The sequence below is a fragment of the Sorex araneus genome, chromosome 2 (assembly GCF_027595985.1).
Source record: "Sorex araneus isolate mSorAra2 chromosome 2, mSorAra2.pri, whole genome shotgun sequence".
Taxonomy (NCBI): Eukaryota; Metazoa; Chordata; class Mammalia; order Eulipotyphla; family Soricidae; genus Sorex; species Sorex araneus.
Genome location: NC_073303.1, coordinates 159,411,970 through 159,436,841, shown reverse-complemented (window position 1 = coordinate 159,436,841; position 24,872 = coordinate 159,411,970). Strand labels below are relative to the sequence as shown.

Sequence of the window (24,872 nt, the reverse complement as noted above, 5' to 3'; positions counted from 1 at the left end):
TGCCAAAAAAAGTAACAATAAATCTTACAATGGACACTTACTGGTGCCCACTCAAGCAAATCAATGAGCAACGGGATGACAGTGATACAGTGACAGTGAATACATTGAAATAGTGAAATATATTAGCTCAGGGAACCTTTTTATTATTGGGGGGTGCTTATTCCTACACAGTGCTCAAGAAGCCTGGGAGCACCTCCTGGTGAGTCAGCCTGGCCTGGGAGAGCCATTTAGATCCTGTTTTGCTGGGATTATTCAGGCCACTCCAGAGTTCTGGGCAGTCTTAGGGTCACATTTGCTGGTGCCAGGGGGCCATAAGATGCTAGTGATTGAACGGGGTTAGCTGCATGCAAGGCAAGCACCTTAATTCCTGTGCTATCTCTCTGGAGCCCCTAGGGGAACCATTTTTGGGATGAACATTGCAGTGTTTGTATAAAAAAAATTTCCATTTAATCTACTTTTGTTTTATTTGGGGGTCTTGGGAGAGGGGACCCTGGAGATGGGTGCATACCCAGTGTGCTCAGAACTGACTCCTGACTCTGCACTCGAGGATTACTTCTGGTCGGGCTTGGGTGCCAGGGGTCAAGACCCAGGTGGTTGCGTCTATAAGGCAAGCACCCTACCCACAATCTGTTCCTTCAGTCCCCTTCAATATGTGTCCCCTTCAATCTGCTTTTACATTCCTAATATGTTTCTTTGTTTCTTTTATAGCAGAACACAGCCTCATTTAGCTTTACCTAGTAGATACTCACTAAATAATACTTGAGTAAACAGACAAATCTGCCCAGAAATTTTAGAGCTATAAAAGATACTAAGAAACTTTTATTTTCTTTTAGCAATAGATTCATTTTTTTTTTCAACATACTATCAAATACAGTCCCACCAGCACATACTTACTTTATACTCAAAAACAAAACCTTCCCCACCAGGCTTTTATTCACTCCCCTCTGCACCCCCAAAACTCTCTGCCCTAAAATGGAAGAGACCCTAAGCCCCTTTCCTACCTCCCCGGCCCCGTGCAAGTCTCAGTTCCCCTTTCAGAAAATAGACTGGGCCGTTGGAATGACACATTCTTGTTTTGTCAGACTGCAGTTGGAAGGGCTCCATGGAAAGCGAGAGCCAGACCCCAGGTGAGTGGCCGGGAAAGTTTATAGAGCACGATGGAGGCCACGGTCCTTTCCAAAGACAATATAGTGTTTCCTCTTTGCAATAAATCTTGGGGAGTCGGGGCAGACAGAGACCTGGAAGATGCAGTTGCATCCTGTGTGGACTTCTCAGTCTTGGCTTCCCCTCTGAGTACTTAACACCCACTGAGCTCTGGTCCCAGGAGACCACCTGGGGTCTCACTTTGCAGCTAGCTACTGATTTGGGGGAACCTACACCTCTCAGCCATTCTCCTCCTACCCCAATTTTTTTTTTTTATCACTCCAGCCTCTGCTCGGGTGCCCTAACGTTAGTATCTCTTAATCCCTACAGTCTAAGTTGTCCTGGTTGTTTTCAAAGCCGTGTGTTTCACCCAAATTAGATGATCATAGCTGTTCCAATAAACACCGCAACATCGCTGCCTTTTCTTTCAACTGGCTGGCTCTCTGAACACAAATGCTCAGTAGTATCCACCCAGCCTCAGAGCCCTGCATTATTGTGTAATATAATTTGTTATTTCAATGAAATGACCTATCTTTACCCACAGCAGGAAACTGATAATACATAGAAATCAAGAGTATGGTCTTTTGCCTCTTGCCAAATGAGCTTGGACAAATCACTTTAGCATTTTGTGGGATGATTTTCTCCCCTTGCAATAAGAGCATAAAAGGAATATCTGCTTTTCAGAGTGTTTTAGATTTTTCCATTATAAAATACTTGTCTCTAAACATTTTAAGTATTTTTTTATTTAAAAAATGTTTAGTCACAGGTAACATGAGCTCAAAGAATGTCAGCTATGATGTCAGTGCTAATAACCATGAATGCGCATTATTCTATTATTGCCATATGCCCCTGTCATATGTCGTATGTCATATTGTCATATGTCAGTCCTCCAAGTGAGACTGTGGACAGAGTCAGGTAAGAACCTCAGGCCAGGAAGCTCCTTCTTTCTCACAAGCCTAGAGCCACACCAAGGTGCCTCCTGACCCCAGGCCATCTGCTTGCCTTTGTATCTTAGAAGTTTTTCTGTGGTTTTTTCTCACCTGTGCCTGAGGATCCTGATAGCCTTGCCTACAATAGCAGCCTTGGCCTGCTTGCTGATTACAATCTTTCCTACTCAGGAGTTTCTCCAGAGAGGTGTGTCAAGCCCCTAGTGTCCCATTATAAGCTTTCCTTGGCTCCCTTCACTAGAAATTATTCTCTGTGGTTTTTATGTTAGCCCTCTCGCCAAGAAAAAGAAAAATCCTATGGTGGAAAGAATACAGACTCCAAGAGGTAAGATTCCAAAGGTGTAAAACAATGTGGCAATTCTCCTCCAGGGCCTGTGTGTGAAGCTTCAGTTCTCTTCCTGATACACCTTCTCCAGAAGAGACTCCTGCATCTCCCCCAGGCTTTAATCAGAACCTCCCCACAGAAAATCGGATCCTGAGGCAAAGGTGCAGCTTTCCACACCGAGGAGAAGAGAAAATGGCTTAATAAATCCTCTCTGTTCCTGGAGGCTCCTTTGCCAACTATTCTCGGAGAAAATTGCTCCCTGAGAAGCAATTTGGCTGGCTGGCAACTTGATCATAAGACCACCAATAAATTTAAAATAATTTAATACATTGAGTCACTTTTGCTGATCAATTCAGATTTACTTGCTATGTGGGCTATGTCACGGCCTGTACCTAAAGTTTTGCATCTCATCTTATTCCTAGATTACTAGAAGATATTTATCACTATTTCCATTTTATAGATGAGGAAACTGAGGTGTACACTAAATGCTTTGCCAACAAAAATCTTAACAGGTGAAGTCTATTTATAATATTCTCTAATTTGACTCTAAGGTTTTCAAAAGCCAGAAAGATTATGCCAAAATTTGATTCTTTTCAAACAAAGTATACAGATTGACCTAAGACGTGAAATTAATGATTTTTCTTATTTCAAAAAGTAACTTACTTTTCCTTTTCCTATATCTCCACTATAGATGTAGTTATGAATATACTTTTGTACAGTAATAAAAAGCCTCAAAATGGAGGTGTTACTGGTGACCGCTCAAGCAAATCGATGAGCAATGGGATGAAAGTGATACAATGATATATAAAACATTTAGATGTAGTAGATATATTCTTGTGGAAAGTGACAAGATGATGTTTAAGACATTTACAAGAAATAACTTAATTGAAGGGAAAGGTAAAACTCATACAACACTCACTTATGAAGGAAAAAGTCTTAAGATCATACATACTCTACAGGAAAAAATCCTTAGACCTATCTTTCTGATAAATGTAACAGTTACAGTGTTTGCCTTTGCCCTTCTTCATTTGCAAAATAAATGGGTAAGCTAGGTCAGGAGTTCCCAATTGCTGACTTGTGATAAACTTTTATTAGTCTGTGATGAAATGATAGAAATAACAAAGCCATTGGTATAAATTTATATTACAAATGTGATTTTAAAAATACTTAGCTTTTGTGAATGCTAAGAATAAAGGCCCACTCAGGATGGGAGATGCGGGCTGAAAGTAGACTATAGACTGAACATGATGGCCACTTAATACTTTATTGCAAACCACAACACTCGAAAAGAGAGAGAGCGAGCAAAAGGGAATGCCCTGCCACAGAGGCGGGGTAGGGTGGAGGGGACTGGGTGGGGTGGACAGGACAGGGTGGGGTAGTGGGAGAGATTCTGGAATCATTGGTGGTGGAGAATGGGCACTGGTGGAGGGATGGGTACTTGATCATTGTATGACTGAAACACAAGCACAAAAGTTTGTAAGTCTGTAACTGTACCTCAAGGTGACTCACTAATAAAATATTTTTTAAAAAAAGAATAAAGGCCATGTTCAGCTATACCCTCTGTAATAGAAACTTGATGTTAAAAATACATGCCTAGCAGTTCCATAAATCTAAAGATCTGGGAGCCATCCGATGAGGTGATCATTAGTGTCATTTCTAAAGCTTGAAATTGTGCCCTCTTCTTAAATCACAATTGATACTTAACTAACCCTGAAGTAGAATGAGAGGGGAAAACTATTTCTCTCCTTTTTTTCTTGCTTAGCTTGATACTTCTCCAAATACATTCTGAGACTCACAAGCTCCTGAAAAGATATCATAGTTCTCCCACTAGAAAAAAAATAATTTTTAGTCAAATGAGTTTGTGAAATAATTTGTTTTTAAAGTTGTAGTTTTCTTCACTGGAAATATTTTCAGAATTTACAATATTCTAAGGTCTGCTGTCATTCCCTAGACAGACTAAGCATAATTTCCCAAGTTATCAATAGAAAGAATATGTTTGCCCCACCTCTTTTTGAAGAATATTATATCTATTCCAAAATATAGTTTGATAGAGGTGAATAGATCAAAGAAATATCCTCAATAACTTCCATGAGTGTTGATCGGGTGAGGGTGGAGAGAACAGTGTTAGAGACACTAGGAGACTTGCCACTCACTTTTATCATTGTATTTTGATATAGTTTTCCAAAATATTTTTAATTATAAAAGATTCTAAGCCAAATAATTTACATCATACAAAAGAACTAAAAAAGTTTTGTGACCTTTTATTGGCATCTAAATTTTTTTGTGTGCTATAACAAATAAAGAATTGTGTCAAGAGACTTGTGCCAGTGATTGCAACACAATAATTAAAGCACATGGAATTTGCAGAACTTTGTAGCAACAAAATTATGGTTATCATCTCTACACAGTGAATACAAGGTAAAAATAAAAACATCTGCAAGTATGGAGGCTTAGAAAAGTCCCAGACTTTCCTCAAATTGTTTCCTTGCTGAGTATTTCAGCAGGAAGAACAATTAATTCTGAACGTTTGAGGCTTAAAATGATCCACAGACATCATCATTCTATTATACCATGGGACAAAATTCTTAATAAAAGAAGATCTCATGCTTTTCTTTGCATAATTATTGATCGGAGCAGAAAAGGTTTATATAGACTCTTCAAATTGTTATAAGTCTCTACAGCATCATGAGATCTACCAAAGAGTCAAATCCTTCAGCCCTCATGTTTTGGATTCAAGTTTTCCTTAACACGCAATGAAGAGTTTTCACATGGGACCAGATGATCCAAGAACCTAGGAAGAGCCTTTGAGATATTCTGAGTCTTAAAGACTTTTTGACTCTGTATGCACATCAGGTTTCCAACAAGCTCGTGGCTCTATATTACCTTAAATATTTTCCATCATAACTGCATGGTTAAGTTCTAGCCTGTTTTTCATAATCCTGCTGACTGCAGCAGTCTGCAGCCAAAAAAAGTCTTTGCAGACCTGGAGTTAGTTTAGAAAAGTGCCTCTGCAAGGAACAAGAAAAATCCGTGTAGCATTTATGTTTCTTGCATTGGTGCTGACGGACCCAAGAGATTGTTTCTCAGGTCTAAATATAGAAGTATTCCTTTTCTCCTAATGGCATTTGAAACAAAAAATATAACACTAAAGTGAAAGTAATTTAGCTAGGAAAAGGGGGAGTGTCCCGCCCATAAATTAAGCTTCTCTTCCAAACTCTGCTGTACATGAAGTGTGTGCAAATAAGCACCTGCCCCTCTTCTGCTGTGCTCTGCCAAAAATCCCGCAGCCTCCAAATCAGCAGGTATGTATGCGTTTATACTGAAGAGGTTTCAGTACGTATGCGATTTATACTAGAGTCAAGGTTTCAGAAGTAGTTTCAACATTGAAGCTAGTACTAGTTTAGTCTCTGAGGACGGAATTAAAAACACCCTGAAACTCTTAACAGACTATAATGCCCACTTACAGGATTCAATCATCAATACCATGACTTGAAATGATACCATTCAAGCTACCGTGGACTTCTGCTAAACCAAATAATATATTCATATCCATTTTTTTTTGTAATCGAGAGCTCTGAGTAAAATGAAAATAACAGAGGGGGGGGAAAAACCAACTCCTTCAAACATTTGAACTTGAACTCTACACAGATCAACTCTAATCCCCCATATGGCAAAGCAGATCACATTTTATATCAACATTTAAAAAACATATCTGCAAAATCATTTGAAAACACAAAAAAAGCAAAGCTACTTGCCTTTTGGCAATTTCTGTGCATTTCCCAGGACTAGTGCAATACTTCCACAGAGAAGTAGACACCCCAAGCCGGAGAGCATGTTGCATTTGCCACCTCGCATGGGCAGTGATGCCTGTGGGTGCCCCACAACCCTGGAGCTGCATTTAAGTGGACTGTCTTCCCGTGACAGAGGCGGGCGGCTGCACTGAGCTGTGCCGTGGGCTTACTCACAGGGGGTGGAGACAGAATGACGTCACACCCTTTCACACACACACACACACACACACACACTCACACACACACACACACTCACACACACACACCAAAAGAAAAAAAAAAGCACATAGCAAAACCATAACATATCATCACGTTTCCCTCTGCTAAGTTGTAACTGTCTCTTCCGTCTGTGAAAGAAAAATTAATTGAGGATCAATTTAGATTTGTGAATGAGAAAGTTATTCAGACAATTCTGAAGATTTGACAAACTGGAGTTTTTCGTTCCAGAAAAGACAGATCTCAAAGTCTTGAGGCTTTAAAAATACAAAATCAAGCCATATTAGGAAGAAACTGTTTTTGATTAACTAGTGAACCAATGCAGTTCTTCCCTTCAAATAAATTTATGAAAATATACTTTGAACTATTCCCTAATTTCAGTATTATGAGAAACTTAAGAATAAGTCATTGGCTATATAGCAATTCACTAAATCTACTTATATACAAATATGTGTATATAATAAAGATACAAATATTCATATGTGTATATAATACATACATACACTGATATAAGTATATTATATTTAAAAAACACTATCATAATTGTTCCCCAATTCTCGATTTGGCTCCATAATAGCATCTTTACCCACATTAGTACATTCCAATTCCTTCAGTGGCTTTATAGGAGATACGATGTTAATCCCATTTTATAGGTAGAGACACGATACACAGAGAGGCGAAGTAAAAGCCCAGAGCTAGTTTGCAGCAGAACCAGCATTCTAATCAGGAAACGGAAGTCCAAAACTGCTACTCCTAATTAGTAGACATTAAATTCCAAAATAGAGGTGACATGCTTACTTAATTTTATAGACTTGCTAGAAGGATTTGGGGACAATAAGCATTTGTAGATGATAGCCACTGAAAACAACAATGATAATGATCAATCCCCAAATTTAAATAGAATTGTGATGGTAACCTTGGTATTTCTACCTCAAGAGGCCATGGTTGTCATCTCTCTATCATCAATTTCACCAGAATAGCCAGATTAATAAAATAGTTTACGTTTGTATATGTAGTAACTCTGGGCTTTGTTTGCTTGTTTTACCATATTTATGTTTATTTGAGGCACCATGATGTAAAATGCTGTTAATGATCAGATTTCATGAATATTCCAACACCTCGCTCTCCACCAGTGCTCTCCATTCAATCTATCCCCGCCACCTACATTCACCATATGGACATAATCAAAAGGGCCCAAAAGCTCAGTTCAGAAAAGATATTTGCACTCCTAAGTTCACTGTAATGAAATAGCTTGCTTTTTGAGGTAGCTGTAGCTGAACACTGATCCAGTGATATTTTTAGTCACCAAACTCCTCACAAGAAAAGAGAGCAAATGAAGAGTCAGCCCCATCTCTCAACTGAAGTGTGAGAAGGTACATTGTTAAAGTCATTTAGCGCAGACTGGCTTGAGCTCTTGCCATAGGAATGCTCTGGCACAAGCTATGGAAGGGACTGGGTTATTTAATGGGTCTTTTTCAAGTCTATTTTTTTACTTGAATAGGCAGCTCTCTCAAGCCCTCATTTGCACATCCATCCAGCTGGCACAGCTGCCGCTGTCTCTATGTGCCATTGCCATTAAGTAAAGCCAGTGAGGCCACTAGGCTAGCAGGAAATGACAGGTTTTCTGAGAAGAGGAAACAGCAGACGTATTGAAAGGGAAGCTGTTTCTTTAAAAAAAAATGAGGGGCTGTATCTAGAGTTAAGTAATGGGGTTTGGAAATCAGCCTCCACTAGGCACCCAGGTTCCCTTGGGTTTGCCTTAGCAATTGTTATTTGAAATTTGGAAGCAATCAGAGTTAGGTGGAGTGGGGCAGAGAGATGGTATAGCAGGTAAGGTGCTTGCCATGCAGATAGCACAGCTGGATATTGCCTGGAAAAATAGCATGGTAGTACTGTCATCCCTTTGTTCATCGATTTGCTTGAGCGGGCACCAGTAACGTCTCCATTGTGAGATGACTTGTTACTGTTTTTGACATATCGAATACACCTCGGGTAGCTTGCCGGGTGGGCGGGCTACTCTCAGTAGCTTGCCTGGAAAAATATACAAAATAATTGAATAAAAGGGTAGCTATACTTAAGGCACTCTTATTATTTTGTCAGGAAGATATGGTTGTATTACCTTAACTAGTAGAAAAATGAGCATTCAGTAAAAACATCAAACATATCAGAATTTTATTGCCTTTTTGGCCTTCTGGGTAAGATCAAGTATAAAAATATAAGAATTCTTCTTTGACCAGAGAGTAGACAGGTCCTAATGAAATAGATCGTGTCAGATGAGGAATTTAACTTTCTCAATGAACAAAATGTTTTCCATCATGGCAAAGTCCCAACCCAAACAGGAGGTATACAAATACTCAAGAACTGTAAGTACATGACTACATGGAATAAAACTTGGAGCCTTAATCATGCACTTTTCTTTGAAGAATTTATAACATTTTTCAAAAAAAAGTACCCTCTCGCATCATGGGACATTGGAGAATATGACTCTGGAGTAATTTGAACATCTCCGTTTTGAGATGTCATGAGAGAATGTCAACACTAAGCTCTGATTCAAAACTGCCTCTTCAGATACTTGTGCCTGCATCTGAAAATATGTAAATGCTAAGTTCTGCTTACTTGTGATATTTTAGAATTTTGCATTGACTATCACTAATATTTGTGAGAAATCTAGTTGTGTGTATGTGATGTACACATATAATATATACATACCTATGTACACACATGTAAGTAATATGTACATATATGTGTATGTAATATATATGTGTGTGTATGTGTGTATGTATCTTTAAACTCTTAGACCTGTAGAATGTACAAAGCCAAGATCAATCCTAAAGGAAAACTAAAGACTGATGAACTATGTGTCAATGAGTGTCATGGTGGTTCATGTTCACCACTTGTAACAAACGTCCTACTCTGGAAGGATGTTGGTAATGGCAGATAGTAGGGAATTTGTGGTGCATCTGTCTCTGCCTTCTGTGGGAGTAGAGATTAAATGGGAAATCTCTGGACCGTCCATTCAATTGTACTAGAAGTCTAGAACTCCCCCAAATAGCATAATTTTGAAAAAACTTCTTGTTGAGAGAACATTCAAAAAGAAATGCTATAAAAATGAATAAGATATATTTGTATTTTTCTCTGAAGTCCAACTGTGCCTATTTTATAATTTTTTAATTTTTTTATAATGTAGGAATACTGCTATTTATTTAGCCATTGATTAAGCTGATTGACCTGAGCATGAACTCCACATTCCCATTGCTCATCAATTTGCTCGAGTGGGCACCAATAATGTCTCCATTGTGAGACTTATTGTTAGTTTTTTTTTATTACTCTTTTAATTCAGAATGCTAATTTTATTTTATTATTTTCTTATTCACCCCCCTTTTCTGTTTTTGATGCACCATAAGATACATTTGCAAAGCTTTCATGGTTGAGCTTCAGTCATACAGTCATCAAACACCCATCCTTTTACCAGTGCACATTCGATATTTTGACACCAGTCCCATCACCACTCAAACCTGCCAAAAAGGCAATGCTAGATGATTTGTTTTGTATCACTTGTTATACAAAAAAGGCAATGCTAGATGATTTGTTTTGTATCACTTGTTTTATATCACTCCCTCTCCAGAACGTGTGGACAGGGGCCTTGAGCATGGCTGTGGCTCAGTTCCAGTGGTCTTTGGCCACCGGGAGCTCTGCTTGGGGCAGGGAAGCTGGAGCCCATCCCCTCCGAGGGGCTCCGGGGAAGACAGCCAGGCATGCAGGCAAGAGACTCTCGCATGAAGAGTCACACATGAAGCCTTACGCATGAAGGTACCAGCAGAGGAACCCAGGTGTGTGTAATCCCATCAACAGCCAACATCCAGAGACTTAAAAGCAAGCTCCCAGAAGAGAGCAACGCAGAGAGTCTCTTGCCCACACAACTGGCTGTCTTCCCCAGGGCCCCTCAGAGAGGATGGGTTCCAGCTTCCCTAAAATCTCAGAGATAGGATGAATGTAGAGGTTACTAAGACCGCTCGAGCAACTCGACAATCAACGGGATTTTGTGATCGTGATAATGTCCAGGAAATACTGCATTACTCTCTTTTGGGAGCTTTATTTTATAGTCTCTGGGTCTTGGCCATTGAGGACATTACATTGCACCGGGGGCAGTTTGTGGGTGTGACTGCTGAGCTTCTGGAAAACTGGGGATCTGGGGGAGGAGGCCCAGTCCCAATCCAAGTGGGCTTGGAGATCTCAGTCATGGGCTCCCACAACTATCCCTATTCTATCACATTATATACTGCCTGGAAGATTAAATAAGCAGTTCACGAGTAAGCGTCAAGTGAAATTCAATATACAAATCCCTCCAGGTAGCCTAAAGTTTAGTTCCGGATCTGCCTAAGAATGCTAGACCATAACATGGAGCGTATAGTTGTTGGAAGAGGATTCTCCAATAGGATCATGTGTTTCATACATCTTACAAGCAGAGACAATGATTCCTTTTTAGGGAAGTTTGTACAGCAATCAGACTTGGAAGATAATTGTTTCATTACTGTCACACATAATAAAGGTAATGCAAAGAGAACTCATGATCACTCCCTGTTATTCAACTTCATATAAACTCAGGTTCCTCACCTATTAAATAATCTATGGTATGTAGAGGTGTCACCTTTACTACTTTTTATTGCCCCGTGAATAAACAGGCACCAATAATGGGAAAAATTTGATATTCAGGCTCCTATGCTGCTGTGAATAGAAACCGACTTATACTTCATCTCTGACTGAGGGGTTTTGTTTCTCTAATCAACAATATGAACTGTGGGTAAAGGCTTGAACACAGGGTAAAATTACAGCCCTTCATAATTCTTGATTTAAGATTTGTATGCTTCAGAATATTTTATTAGATAATTTTTGGCATAGTGCCATATCTTACAATTCAATTCACTGTTAGAATCAGCCAAGAAACCAAGAAATTATTGTGCTGTCAGAGTGTCGCTGGACATGGATTATACAAACTGTAGTATACTCTTTTCAAAACCATGAAGAAAAAAAACCTGACCTTGTGTATAAAAGAAGAGATTCTGTATTTTTCTGAGCAACTGTATTTATTTTGTGACGTTGTAACCAGGTGTCTCTTGTTGACTGCTAGAACACAAGAGCCAAATGTACCTTCCATCCAGACTTAGTATACAGCTCAATGTTGTGCTTGCTTTGGCACTATTACTCATTTTATTTTTCATCCCCACCCTTGTTTTATGCTTATTTTACTTGGAATCTTAACTTATGTGATCCTCTAAAAAGTCACTTAATTTTAAGTGACCTTAAAATTAAGTTGGCCTAGCACAGGTTGAGGAAATATTACCTAAACTTCAAAAAATGTAAAAATTGAGATGAGTTGGGGCTGGGACGCCAAACAGGAGGATGTGTTAGTAAAAGTAAAGTACTACAGGAGGGAATTCAAGCACATAAAGATGTCAGGCACAGAATTGGGGCAACATAGCAGTTAGACCAAAAAAAATATCAAAGGCATACAGATAGGAATGGAAGAGGTCAAGTTATCACTATTTGCAGATGATGTGATACTATACTTGGAAAACTCTAAAGACTCTACAGAAAAGCTCCTAGAAACAATAAGTCTATATAGTAAAATGGCAGGCTACAAAATCAACACCCAAAAGTCCATGGCTTTCTTATATACAAATAATGAAAGAGAAGAAAGAGACATTAAAAAAACAATCCCATTCACAATAGTACCTCAGAAAATCAAGTACTTTGGAATCAGCTTAACCAAAGAGGTGAAGGACCTATACAAGGAAAACTACAAAACACTACTTCAAGAAATAAAGGCAGACACTAGGAAATGGATACACATCCTCTGCTCATGGATAGGGAGAATTAACACTATCAAAATGGCAATACTTCCCAAAGCACTATACAAATTTAATGCAGTCCCTATCAGGATACCCATGACATTTTTCAAAGAAATAGACAAAACACTCCTGAAATTTATATGGAGCAATAAACCCCCACGAATAGCTAAAGCAATCCTTGGAAAAAAGAAGATGGGTGGCGTCACCTTCCCGAACTTCAAACTCTACTACAAAGCAGTAGTCAAAAAAACAGCATGGTATTGGGATAAAAACAGACCTGCGGACCAATGAAACAGAGTTGAATATCCTGTCACAGACCCCCAAATATATGGCCACTTAATCTTTGACAAAGGACCAAGAAATGCAAAATGGAACAAGAAAATCCTCTTCAATAAATGGTGCTGGGAAAACTGGATAGCTACCTACAAAAAAATGAACTCTGACCTCTGCCTAATGCCAGGCACAAAAGTCATATCAAAGTGGATTAAAGACCTCAATATCAGACATGAATCTATAAGGTGCATAGAGGAAAATGTAGGCAGAACTCCCCTGACATTGAAGCTAAAAGCATCTTTAAGGACGAAACAGCACTGACCATGCAAGTGGAAGCAAACATAAACAAATGGGACTACATCAAACTAAGAAGCTTCTGCACTTCAAAAGAAACATTGACCAAAATACAGAAAGAGCTCACAGAATGGGAAAGAATATTTACCCAATACCCATCTGATAAGGGATTAATATTCAGGATATACAAGATACTTGTAGAATTATATAAGAAAAAAACCTCCAACCCCATCAAAAATTGGGGAGAAGAAATGAACAGAAGTTTCCTCAAAAATAAATACAAATGGCCCAAAGGCACATGAAAAAATGCTCCACACCACTAGTCATCAGGGAGATGCAAAGCAAAACAACAATGAGATATCATCTCACACCACAGACATTGACACATATTCAAAAGAACAAAAGCAAGCAAGGCTGGTGTGGATGTGGGGATAAAAGGGACGCTTCTTCACTGTTGGTGGGAATGCTGACTGGTCCAGCCTTTCTGGAAAACAACATGGACAGTCATTCAAAAACTAGAAATTGAGCTTCCATATGATCCTGCAATACCACTTCTGGGAATATATCCCGAGGATACAAAAGAGCACAGTAGAAATGACATCTGTACCTATATATTCATTGCAGCACTGTTCACAGTAGCCAAAATCTGGAAACAACCGAGTGCCCTAAAACAGATGACTGGTTAAAGAAACTTTGGGACATCTATACAATGGAATACTATGAAGCTGTTAGGAGAGATGAAATCATGAAATTTGCTTATAAATGGATAAACATGGAGAGTATAATGCTAAGTGAAATGAGTCAGAAAGAGAGGGACAGACATAGAGGGACTGCACTCATTTGTGGAGTATAAAATAACATCACATGAGGCTGACACCCAAGGATGGTAGATACAAGGGCCAGGGGGATATCCCCATAGCTGGAAGACTGCTTCATGAGCGAAGGGGAGAAGGCAGACAGAATAGAGAAGGGATCACTAAGAAAATGATGGTTGGAGGAACCAGTTGAGATGGGAGATGCATGCCAAAAGTAAATAATGGACCAAACATGATGACCTCTCAGTGTCTGTGTTGCAACTATAATGCCCAAAGGTAGAGAGAGAGTATGGGGAATATTGTCTGCCTTAGAGGCAGGGGGAGGGTGGGAAAGGGGGGTATACCCGGGATATTGGTGGTGGGGAATGTGCACTGGTGGAGGGATGGGTGTTTGATCATTGTGAGATTGTAACCTAAACATGAAAACTTGTAATTATCTCACAGTGATTCAATAAAATTTTTAAAATTAAAAAAATAATAATAAAAATAAATTTCAAAAAATAGAATCATTTCAAAAAAAAAAGAACTGGGGCAACTAGGATGATGATGGTCTGGGAATAAACCCGAAATAGGAGCATCTACTAGAAGACTGACTTTTACATATTATCATTTGCATTATGCAATGTGTGGTATTATGGATTTTTAAACATGATTTCTTAAACTCTTCTACTCATGACACACTTTTAACAGAAATTTTTCTATAGCCTAGAATGTATAAGCATACAAAATAGGCATACAATGCAAACTTTTACAGATAATAAATCATAAAAACCATTTTTGGAAGACAATTTCTGTTATATTACCCCACATGGAGACTAGAGAGATAGTACAGCAGGTAAAGCACTTGCCTTGCATGTGGTGGTCCTGGTTCGATCCAAAAACAGCACATGTTCCATGAGCACAAGCTAGCAGTCAGCCCTGAGCACAGCAAGGTATGGCCCAAATACAAGAAAAAAAAATTGAAACAGAAACAAAGAATGAAACAAATTATGACTCCACATGGGGTCACAACCTAAAGTTTAGTCAAGACTTTAAAGGACAGAATTGAATAGCAATGATCATTGTCTCCCAAGTGGCAAGCATTTTGTTAATTATTTAATGGAGATGACAGCATTGTTTTTGTATGTATAGCTCTGCAAGAAGGGTTAATACTTTCAGAGACTGGAATGTAAGTCACAGACAAAGTGTATGCTTTAAAAGCATGAGACCTACCTGGGTTTGGTTCCTAGCACCGCAAAAATAAAATAAAACATAGTTTTAAGAATGCTGTGAATGGGGCCGGAGTGATAGCACAGTGGGTAGGGCGTTTGCCTTGCACGCGGCCGACCCGGGTTCAATCCCCGGCATCCCATATGGTCCCCCAAGCACCGCCAGGAGTAATTCCTGAGTGCAGAGCCAGGAGTAACCCCTGAGCATCGCTGGGTGTGACCCAAAAAGAAAAAAAAAAAAGAATGCTGTGAAACTGCACACACAGTCCTGCTCTACCAATTCACGACTAAATCTCCAAGGAGATGCAAGCCAAGCAGCTAAAATGCATGGACACACCAGTCCCCCCAGCTGAGATCTGGGAGTCACTGGGAGCGGTGCAGGTAAGACCCTGCCCTGCAAAAGCCCTGGCAAATGCACCCACACCCCACTTCTGCAGCCACACGAACATTTAACTCCACCAATTCACTAAGACTCTCTGCAGAGACACCAAATCAAGAAAAATTTCAGGTAGTCCCAGGTTCAGACTGAGAACCTTGGAGTCTTTTCAACTCCTTGGCCCAGATCATAGATCCTCAAGTGTGGAAACTGTGAGGCTGCATATGTGGCCTTGTGGCACCTTCAAATTCATGAATACTGAAATTCCAGTAGGAGCATACCTAATTACATGGAAAGTTACACAGACGCCAACCAAACTCAACAAACAAAAATAATAACGCTAAAGTCTCAATTAGCAATACAAGTCTTGGTAAATCGGTAAGAGGTGGTGTCAATAACGAGATACCACCGCTCAGCTGTGCAAATTACAGCCACAGCCACCACCATAGCATCAGTAACCTATAATGACTGAATGGGTGCTTTGTGCAAGTCACTGTTTTAAGCATTTTACACGTATCAAGGAATATATTCGTGCTAATAGCCCTATGGGGGTTATTAATAACTACTATGCCTATTAAATAAGAAAGTGAGCACAAAGAGGCACAAATGTCAAATTACCAAAAATATAAGTGGCAATAATACTTGACAGCTCTAGTTTGAAGTGAACCAAATGGCACTTGACAGAGGCCACCGAGCACGAGCACGTCTCTAGCCCTGCTGGCCCAACACCCCCTACTGCCATGGGGTCAGGGGAGGCAGCGGCACCTGGTGGCAGGGAAGGTTGCTGTCCTGTGGGTCATGTCACAGAAAGGAACCAGCCCCCTCCGGCCCCCCTTCTCCAGGCAGGGGCTCTGATGGCGAGCAGACACTTGGTGCCTCTTTGGCAGCAGTCAGGGGGACCAGGCCTGGACTGGCCCTGCTCTGGCACCCCTGTCCTTCCCCCATCCAGCTGGCCCTCACCAGGGACACTCAGTGCTGGACTCTGGCCGAGTCCTGGTCAGTATCTTGTCCACTTGGAAATGAGCCAGTCTGTGTATGGTTTGAGGTCGGCTGACCAAGCCTCTTCTCAGTTGTACACAGTTCTGTTCGGTTTGAGGGGGTGGCAGGAGGGGAGCGCGTTGCATGAGACAGCTGGGTCCCACAAAGGCTGAGCATGCGTTCTTTGCTGGCAGGCATTGTGTTCCACGTAAATAAGCACTTTGGTAACCACACCCCTTTTGTTTATTTACTACGCAACTTTTTATACCACAGATCGGTCATTCCAGAATTGACCTCATTGTTTTGTGTCAGAGCACAAGGTGAGCTTCCTTGAAGTTTTGTCTCATGACATTAAATATTACCCTCTAAGTTCCACCCTCCTACTTCTCTAAATTTTCCACCCTATCCCTTGGAATCTACTGATCTAATTTCTATTATAATACTTTTAGATACAGTTCCTAGTTCTACATAAATAGAATCATGGGACATTTACGCTATTTTAACTAGCTCTATCATAATGGAAGGAAGGAAGGAAGGAAGGAAGGAAGGAAGGAAGGAAGGAAGGAAGGAAGGAAGGAAGGAAGGAAGGAAGGAAGGGAGGGAGGGAGGGAGGGAGGGAGGGAGGAAGGAAGGAAGGAAGGAAGGAAGGAAGGAAGGAAGGAAGGAAGGAAGGAAGGAAGGAAGGAAGGAAGGAAGGGAGGGAGGGAGGGAGGGAGGGAGGGAGGAAGGGAGGGAGGGAGGGAGGAAGGGAGGAAGGGAGGGAGGGAGGGGAGGAAGGAAGGGAGGGAGGAAGGAAGGGAGGAAGGAAGGGAGGAAGGGAGGGAGGGGAGGAAGGAAGGGAGGGAGGAAGAAAGGGAGGGAGGAAGGAAGGGAGGAAGGGAGGAAGGAAGGAAGGAAGGAAGGAAGGGAGGAAGGAAGGAAGGAAGGAAGGAAGGAAGGAAGGAAGGAAGGAAGGAAGGAAGGAAGGAAGGAAGGAAGGAAGGGAGGAAGGGAGGGAGGGGAGGGAGGAAGGGAGGGAGGGAGAAAGAAAGGGAGGGAGGAAGGGAGGAAGAGAGGAAGAGAGGAAGAGAGGAAGGGAGGAAGGGAGGAAGGGAGGAAGGGAGGGAGGGGAGGAAAGAAGGGAGGGAGGGAGAAAGGGAGGGAGAGAGGAAGGGAGGAAGGGAGGGAGGGGAGGAAAGAAGGGAGGAAGGGAGAAAGGAAGGGAGGGAAGGAGGGTGGGAGGGAGGGAGGGAGATTGAGGAGGGGGAGGGGAAGGAAGGGAAGAAAGAGAAAGCAAGAAAGAAGAAGGAAAAAGGAAGGAAGGAAATGATTCACTAACATCTGGAATTAATTCCAGGAACAAGAATCAAAACACAAAGACCAAGAGAAAGCAACAGAGAGGGTGTGATAGAGTCAATGGGACAAGATGTGGTAACTCCTTACTCATTGTACTATCACTGCCTAACTTTCCCTCACCCCCCAAAAAATTTAATGTCCTGTGAGTTGTGAAATGCCTCATCATTGACACCATTTCTTAATAAAGGCATAAATTGGGTCAAAGAATGATGATGCTGACAGGGACCTGGGTTATTCCCCTAAAAACTGAAATTTCTCATTTCAACTGGCCCAACTCATCTGCAGCACAGGATGTACTATACCGGCCAACCCTAGGAAGTAGCCTGGTCAACAATCTGAGACTATGGCACCATGAGACAGCATCTAAAGCTCTGTTCTGTTATTCAAATAGGTCAATCCTAGACAAAAAGAAGAGGTTTCAACCCTATCAACATTGCAATGATAATAAAGGGGAGAGGGCAGTCAAGACAGACAAAAAGGGATAGTTATGCGAGTGCTCTTGTCACATAAATACTGGATGGAGTACAGAACTCCATACAGAGACTTGTTGAGAAAATTCACTGGAGAAAGCAGGCACCACCCCAAAGAGAAAATGGTTCAGAAGGCAGAACTGCGGACAAGGTCACAACTAAAGAGCATTTCCTCTAAATGAGGGAAGTAGAAAATTAGAAACTGAAAAGAAAAAGGACTGGCAACTCCAGGAAGCTGACACTAGAGAGAAAAACGCCAATTTAGGGCTAAATGTACTGAACACAGAGAACTTCCAGAACATTAGTTTGACACCAGCACTAAGTTAAAAACAGAACGGAATCTCAATGAGTTTAACACAGTAGGCTACCAATCCTGGTGCAGGCAGTGAGCAGTCATTAATGAGGTGACAGATGCCCCAGAGGGCTCAGTCTCAACTCTGCCTGGACTAACTGCCTGACCTACCTGACAGGACCCTGCCTGCCTCACCCAAAGGTTAATTCTGGGGTATGTACTATTTATGATTATCACAGAAACCAGTTTTGCACTGGAACACAGGATTCGTGCAGTCTCAAAACTTGTGAAACCCAACAAAAGATGCCCTTTTAAATCCATACCTGGTTGGATTCACACCTGGGCCTGACTGGGAACAACCATTCCAGAGGTGAGCGGTACACAACAGGATTGTGTCTCAGCCCTGATGCTCTCACAGTCTCAGCACCATCCTTCAAGCAATCGGAGAAGCTCACAGTCAACTTAGAAACAAATGAAGTCCACCAAAGGTGGTTGCATCAGACCTAATCTCAACTGGAGGAATACATGGGCAGAAGATCCCAAAAGATTCTCTATTTTTTGGCTTGCACAGATGAGGAAATTCTTCCTAGTTCATAGTTGGAACCAACCATTACTGAGAAAGCAACTGGGAGTTACCAAACAAGGAGACATCAGTCATCCTAAATGTGAATCTACCCATCAAGTCATGGTTTGGGGGAGCCAACCCAAAATTAGTACCAGTAAAAGTTAGGAAGATGAGCTTGCTGAACAGTTGGCTAAATCTAACCACAACATTGGATAGATGTAGTTGGATAGATGTAACCACAGCCACTAACCCCTGCTCAAGTCAGGTGGACTGTGATGCCACATCAACTGCAAGATGCCAACAATGGCCTGAGAGAACTTAGAGTGCCACTCTCAGCTCCCACACAGCATCCAGAATAATGGATCAAAAATTACTCCAGATTTATTTCACTTATAAGGAAGAAGGGACCCCTTCATATATATTACATATGTATTTCAATTATAATAAATCAGGAATATATTCAGGTATTCTTATATCTGAAATTATTATACACATATAATCTTCAAGCATGTCTTTTCATTTGGTTTGTTTCCTTTGGTTTTGATTTTTGTGCCACAATCAATGGTGCTCAGTTTATTCATGCCGCTGTGCTCAGGGGATCATTGGGGGTGCCAGGGCTCAAACCTGGGTAGACCCCATGTAAGGCAAGTGCTCTACTGACTGTATTAACCCTCCAGTTCTCAAGAATGTATGTTCATGACATTCTTAGTACTGAGTTATATTCTATACATGCCACCATATATTTACTGATTTGCCAATTAGAACACATCTTGGCAAGCAAAATAAAATGAACAAAAGGAAAATTTTTACTTCCATTAATGGTTTCATTAATCATTAAATGGATGGTAAGATGAGAATGATGGAAAATAGAAAATTTAGTGGAAAAGAAGCAAAATTAACTCTACTTAGAAACGAACTGCATTACCCTTTCAGAGACTACCATAAAAATTATCACAAACTTGGTGGTTAAAAGTCACACAACTTTAATACATTTCAGTTATGTAAACCTGTAACAGTATAACACAAATCTCACTGAACAATAAAATGTTGGCAAGGGCTGCTTCCTTTTCTGGATATTTGAAGTGAGAATCTGTCTCCTCACCTTTTGCTACCTCTAAGCCATTTATTCATGGGCTTATGGCATCTTTCCTTCATCTTCAAAGTTAGCAAAGGAGCATCTCTCTGGTGCTGCTTCCACCATCACATTTTTCTGACTTTTCTTTAGACTTCCTTTTCTACTTTTCAGTACTTTTGAGATGCTTTAACCTGCTTAAATCTAATCTAATTAAGAGATTAGTAATTTTTCATTCCATATATAATATAAATTTCTTTGTCATGCAATGTAACATAAGTGTAGGTGATTGGGAATTAGGATGTGTGGCAGTTTAAAAGAAATTTCCCCAAGTAAAGTTTCTCCAAAATCATTATGAGTAGATGATTTAAAGAAGATAAGGAAAGTGGGGATGTTGAATACAAATACTTTACACTGGGGAAAGAGAAATATGAAAGAGTAAAGATAAACATGGAATTTAATTGAAACATGTTCAAACCCATTTTTGTTGAATCTTTCTGAGGAAACTTAATATATATGTGTCACTATGTATATGACGTATGTTATATGATCTCTACATATTCTATCAACTTCTTTGTATGGCTTCTACCATGTTCCTGTCACAGGTTTCACCAAACTTGTACAACTAAAAATAGCTTTGAGGTTTCTTTAACAAAAGCTATCAGAGCCTTAAAAGAAATGTTCAAAACTTTGACTCTATAATTTACCTTGGAAAATATAAGCCAAGGCAATGGTAAAAAATACATAAAGTTTACCCCAACAATTTTATAAAAAGTAAAAACTTATGAGCATGAGTCATAAGACATAAAAATAGTTTCATTGTATAAATTGAGATACAATCTAATCAGAAAGTATAATTTGGCTACTAAAAACTATTTTATATTGGCTACAAGAGAAATTCTAAAATTTTAAGGAGGAAAAATGGCAGTTTACTAAGTGGTATACAGTGTATAGACACAACTATTTAAAATGCATATATGCATGCATAAATGTATATGCATTAAAAGGTTGAAAGCATATAAACCAACATCAACTATACTCATGCTATAGAATTATTGAAACACTTTTTTTTCTATTTATCCATGGTCTCAAAAATTCATAAGGAAGTACTGCTTTCTGTGCAATGACTACAATGTTCTGAATATATCCTCCAAATTCTTTTTTCTGATATTTATTCTATTTTATATGAACATTTTTCAATTTCGTGAGTTAGTATTATAGCCAAATAGGAAGAATCTGTGTCAGCAATCTCCTATGATAATGCAAAATCTATACCATAAATTGGGTTAGATACAGCATCCTGTCTGAGTTTGAAATGTTCTTGCCAGGAGGGAAACCGAATGTGGAATAGCAGCCACAGTCCGGAAGGGGAAACAAAGTGTGCACATCCCACTGAAGGATCATGGGACAGGGCTAAGTCAAATAGCTTCCACCACTTACTGGTTTCTTTGGAGGTTTGCTCTCAAGAAGTGCTCAGAAGGTGCAGAGAACCATGTTTCTCAGCCAAAAGGTCCCTCAGTTCAGCACAAAGACCCAAGGATGTGATACTGCTCAAGCCTTGCAGTGTTGGGGATACCTAGGTTACCCCTGTGATGCTGGCGACCTCCAAGGTGATGCTTGCGGGACAAGATGGTGCCCAGAATCAAATTGGGTCAGATGTGTGTTAGGCATGTCCTTTAACTGTCATACTATTCCTTGCACCCCAAATTCTTATGTTGAAATCCTAATCTCTTAAAATGATAGTATTAGGAATTGGAGTCTTTGGAACCCTCAGGAATAAAATTATTTCTTTTATAAAAGAGGATCCAGAGAAACCTTGTTTTTTCCATCAGGTGAGGATATGAGTTTGTTTCTTGGAAAAACGTCCTCACCCAGCTATGCTGGCACCCTGGACTCAGATGTCCAGCCTCTAGAACTCTGAGAAATAAATTCCTGTTGCTTACAAGATACCCAGTCTTGGTATTTTATTACAACAGCCTCAATGGACTAAGATAATGACAAAACATTTTAGACATGACTATTTTCTTATTCCTAACAAGCTTAATAAATAACCAACTGATTGATGGACCCAAGAGGGTCTATATGTAACCCAAGAAGAATGAGGGAGTTGATAAGCAGATCTCTCACTCTTCTCATTCAAGTCATTTATTCACAAAATAAAGGCCTCACTACAACATTCAGTGACACTTCACACTGATGAATGTGAATGACAGTAATGACATCAACATACTGAAGCAAAGCCCCAGGTTTAGGTAAGACCAGTGTGCTTCAGTCACTTCACTGCAGAGTGGTGTCTAAGGAGGCCTCTTTCAGAACATACCAACATCCTCAGAAGTCCAGCATTCAATCCTTTGCAGGCACTCAAAAAGTATCTGCTGAACTAAATTACTACTCATTCCCTGTTGTTACCCTGAATCACTCAAACCACAACTACAAAGAAATATATTTGTCACAACTTCCAGTTGTCATGTATACAAGAAGCAGAGTGGGCTGAAGCACTATTCCCTTTCTATGGTCATTTCTGAAGTGAGTGTGTGTGTTATGTAGGTGTGTTGTAATGTCCCCTCACTCTTGGACCATTGGAGTTTTGCTCCAGTGGAACAAGAGTTGCTTAGTAAGCTGTTCTTAATTTTTTAGTCCCTAATACTCCTAAAATAATTTCCCTAAATCACACAGCTCTTGTCATGCTTTCTTTACTGATTTAGCTTTTGCTGTCTGTTCCTTTTTTCTACCACTTAGTACCTGTTATCTATTCTCAGTTTAAATAGTTGTTACTCATTTTTGACTATTTTTGTTGCAGGTAGCAATGTGATACATTTAATCAAAGCTTTTGGAGAGAGAAATGATACATTTTCTTAGGGTCCTTTTTTTTTTCTTTTTTAGGTCACACCCAGCATTGCAGAGGGGTTACTCCAGGCTCTGCACTCAGAAATTACTCCTGGCAGTGCTCGGGGAACCATATCAGATGCCAGGGATTGAACCCAGGTTGGCCGTGTGCAAAGCAAACACCCTACCTACTGTGCTATCGCTCCAGCCCTTTCTTCGATTATTTTTATCTTTTTCAGACATTAAAGGAACAAAGAATCAAAAAGGAAAATATGCTGATTTACTGATTTTTACTGGCACTTTTTTTAGTGAAGCAAAATAGTTTTCATTTAAAGAAATTTAGAGAAATGTGAGGGGAGAAAGTGAGAGAAAGAAAGGTACATTTTCAGTAGAGAACATGGCCTTTTCCAGAAGGAAAAAAGCCAGAAAATATGTTCAATGGGGAATCAAAATATTGACTATCTTAAAAGGTAGAATTAAGATCAGAGTTTGACCATCACCTCAGTGAAATGTCAAGGCCACAATCTCTTCAACCTACTGGAAACACAGACATTTAGTTCACAGCCATGATTAAATAAGAATTCAGTTGGAAAGGGCAACTTTTTCATTACTTTTAGTATGAGCAGACTATTTATATCTTAAGTACATTTTGACAGTAGGCAAAAACAAAAAATTAACGATGAAGTTTTGAGAGTTTGGTAGAAAGCAGTATCAAGATAAGAAAGGGGAGCAGAGGGCAGTGACAGTACATGGACTGGACACCACCATTTTACTTGTAGTGGATCCTAAATATACCTAAGGCCACAGTATCCTGTCATTTGTTAATTCAAGATGTAAGCGGGGGTTTTGTTGTTGCTGTTGTTGTTGTTCTTGTTGTTGTTGTTGTTTTTACATGACCTCCCTACTTGGAATTGAGAAGATCACAATTTATTTGGCTTTGTCGGACAAAAATAAATTATAAAAGGACACTCCCAGAAGTATATTGCATGGAATTTAAATTTCAGGAGAAAATGTACTTTCCTTCCCTATCCCCAAAGCATGAAACCTGAGGAATCTTTAACTAAGAATGATTGCAGAGCACATGATTCTTTGCTCATAAAACAACTTGGAAGAAAACTGGGACTCCACTTTTGGCTTTGAGTTGCTGATGAAGCAGGAAATGTTCAAATATTCTGGACTTCTCCACAAGATTCACAGGCTAAAACTGAATAAGAAACTCCTTCGGAAAAGATGGGAGATGAACAGGTGTGGGGTTGAAAAGTCTGTTTTCTCCTTATCAGACTCCCAGAAGTGTCCCCAGAGCTCTATCTTCGGGTGGCAAAAGGAGATGAAGCCCTTAGCGGGCTAATGCCCAGATACAAAGATGCTTATGTTTATTCAGAGCTGAAAGGAAATCATGAGTCACATATAAAGGATTAAGTGTTTAACGAGATTTTTGCTTTTCCTGGAATTCTTACTAGGGGGAAAAAGAGCAGTTTTTCTTAGTGCAGCAAATACAAGTTTTCAGTCTAAAGATAAAAAGCATGTTTATACAGACAAAACTGAGTGCTCTTTCCAACTTCTCTGTTACTGCTTCACTACGGTCAAACAAAATATCTCCCAACAGATCAATTGCTACTTTTCACACTTAACATTGGACATTTAAGTGTTCTTAAACACTAGACAATTAGAAAACTAAATTTTATAGGATTTCTGTGTTTCTACATGCAAGGACAGGCTTCTACTAAGCACTATAATGGTAATAGTTCTATGCTGACAAGCGTAGCAGTTTTAAAAGAAACTTACCTAGGTATTCATTATGTACATGACTTACTGAATTTCATCCAAAGTATTATAATATTAGTGATGTGACAGAAAAGAAACAAGAGAAAATCTCACAACTTTTGTCTTTCTTATTTAGAGTTTATAGTATTTAATAATTGTTTTTAACTAAAAGATAAACAGCAATGCTAAAGCAAATGCGCATGAATGTGAATGAATAGTACCTCAAGGGACTGTTATGGCATCAAACACAGATAAAAGTGAACCCATGGCTGCTGTTCAATCACCAAACTCATCCCCCACTTTGGAAGTGCAAGAAACGTTCCGGAATCAGTC

General features: G+C 39.9%; 1 protein-coding gene across 1 annotated transcript in view; it reads right to left on the bottom strand.

The window, feature by feature from the left end:
* Nucleotides 1-6,322, bottom strand: part of ABI3BP (ABI family member 3 binding protein) — a 235,619-nt gene extending 229,297 nt beyond the window's left edge. The window contains exon 1 of the mRNA XM_055127020.1: nt 6,171-6,322. Within this exon, the coding sequence (XP_054982995.1) occupies nt 6,171-6,270 (100 nt within the window). The 5' untranslated portion in view covers nt 6,271-6,322. The remainder of the gene's footprint in view (nt 1-6,170) is intronic.
* Nucleotides 6,323-24,872: the final 18,550 nt, after the last annotated feature.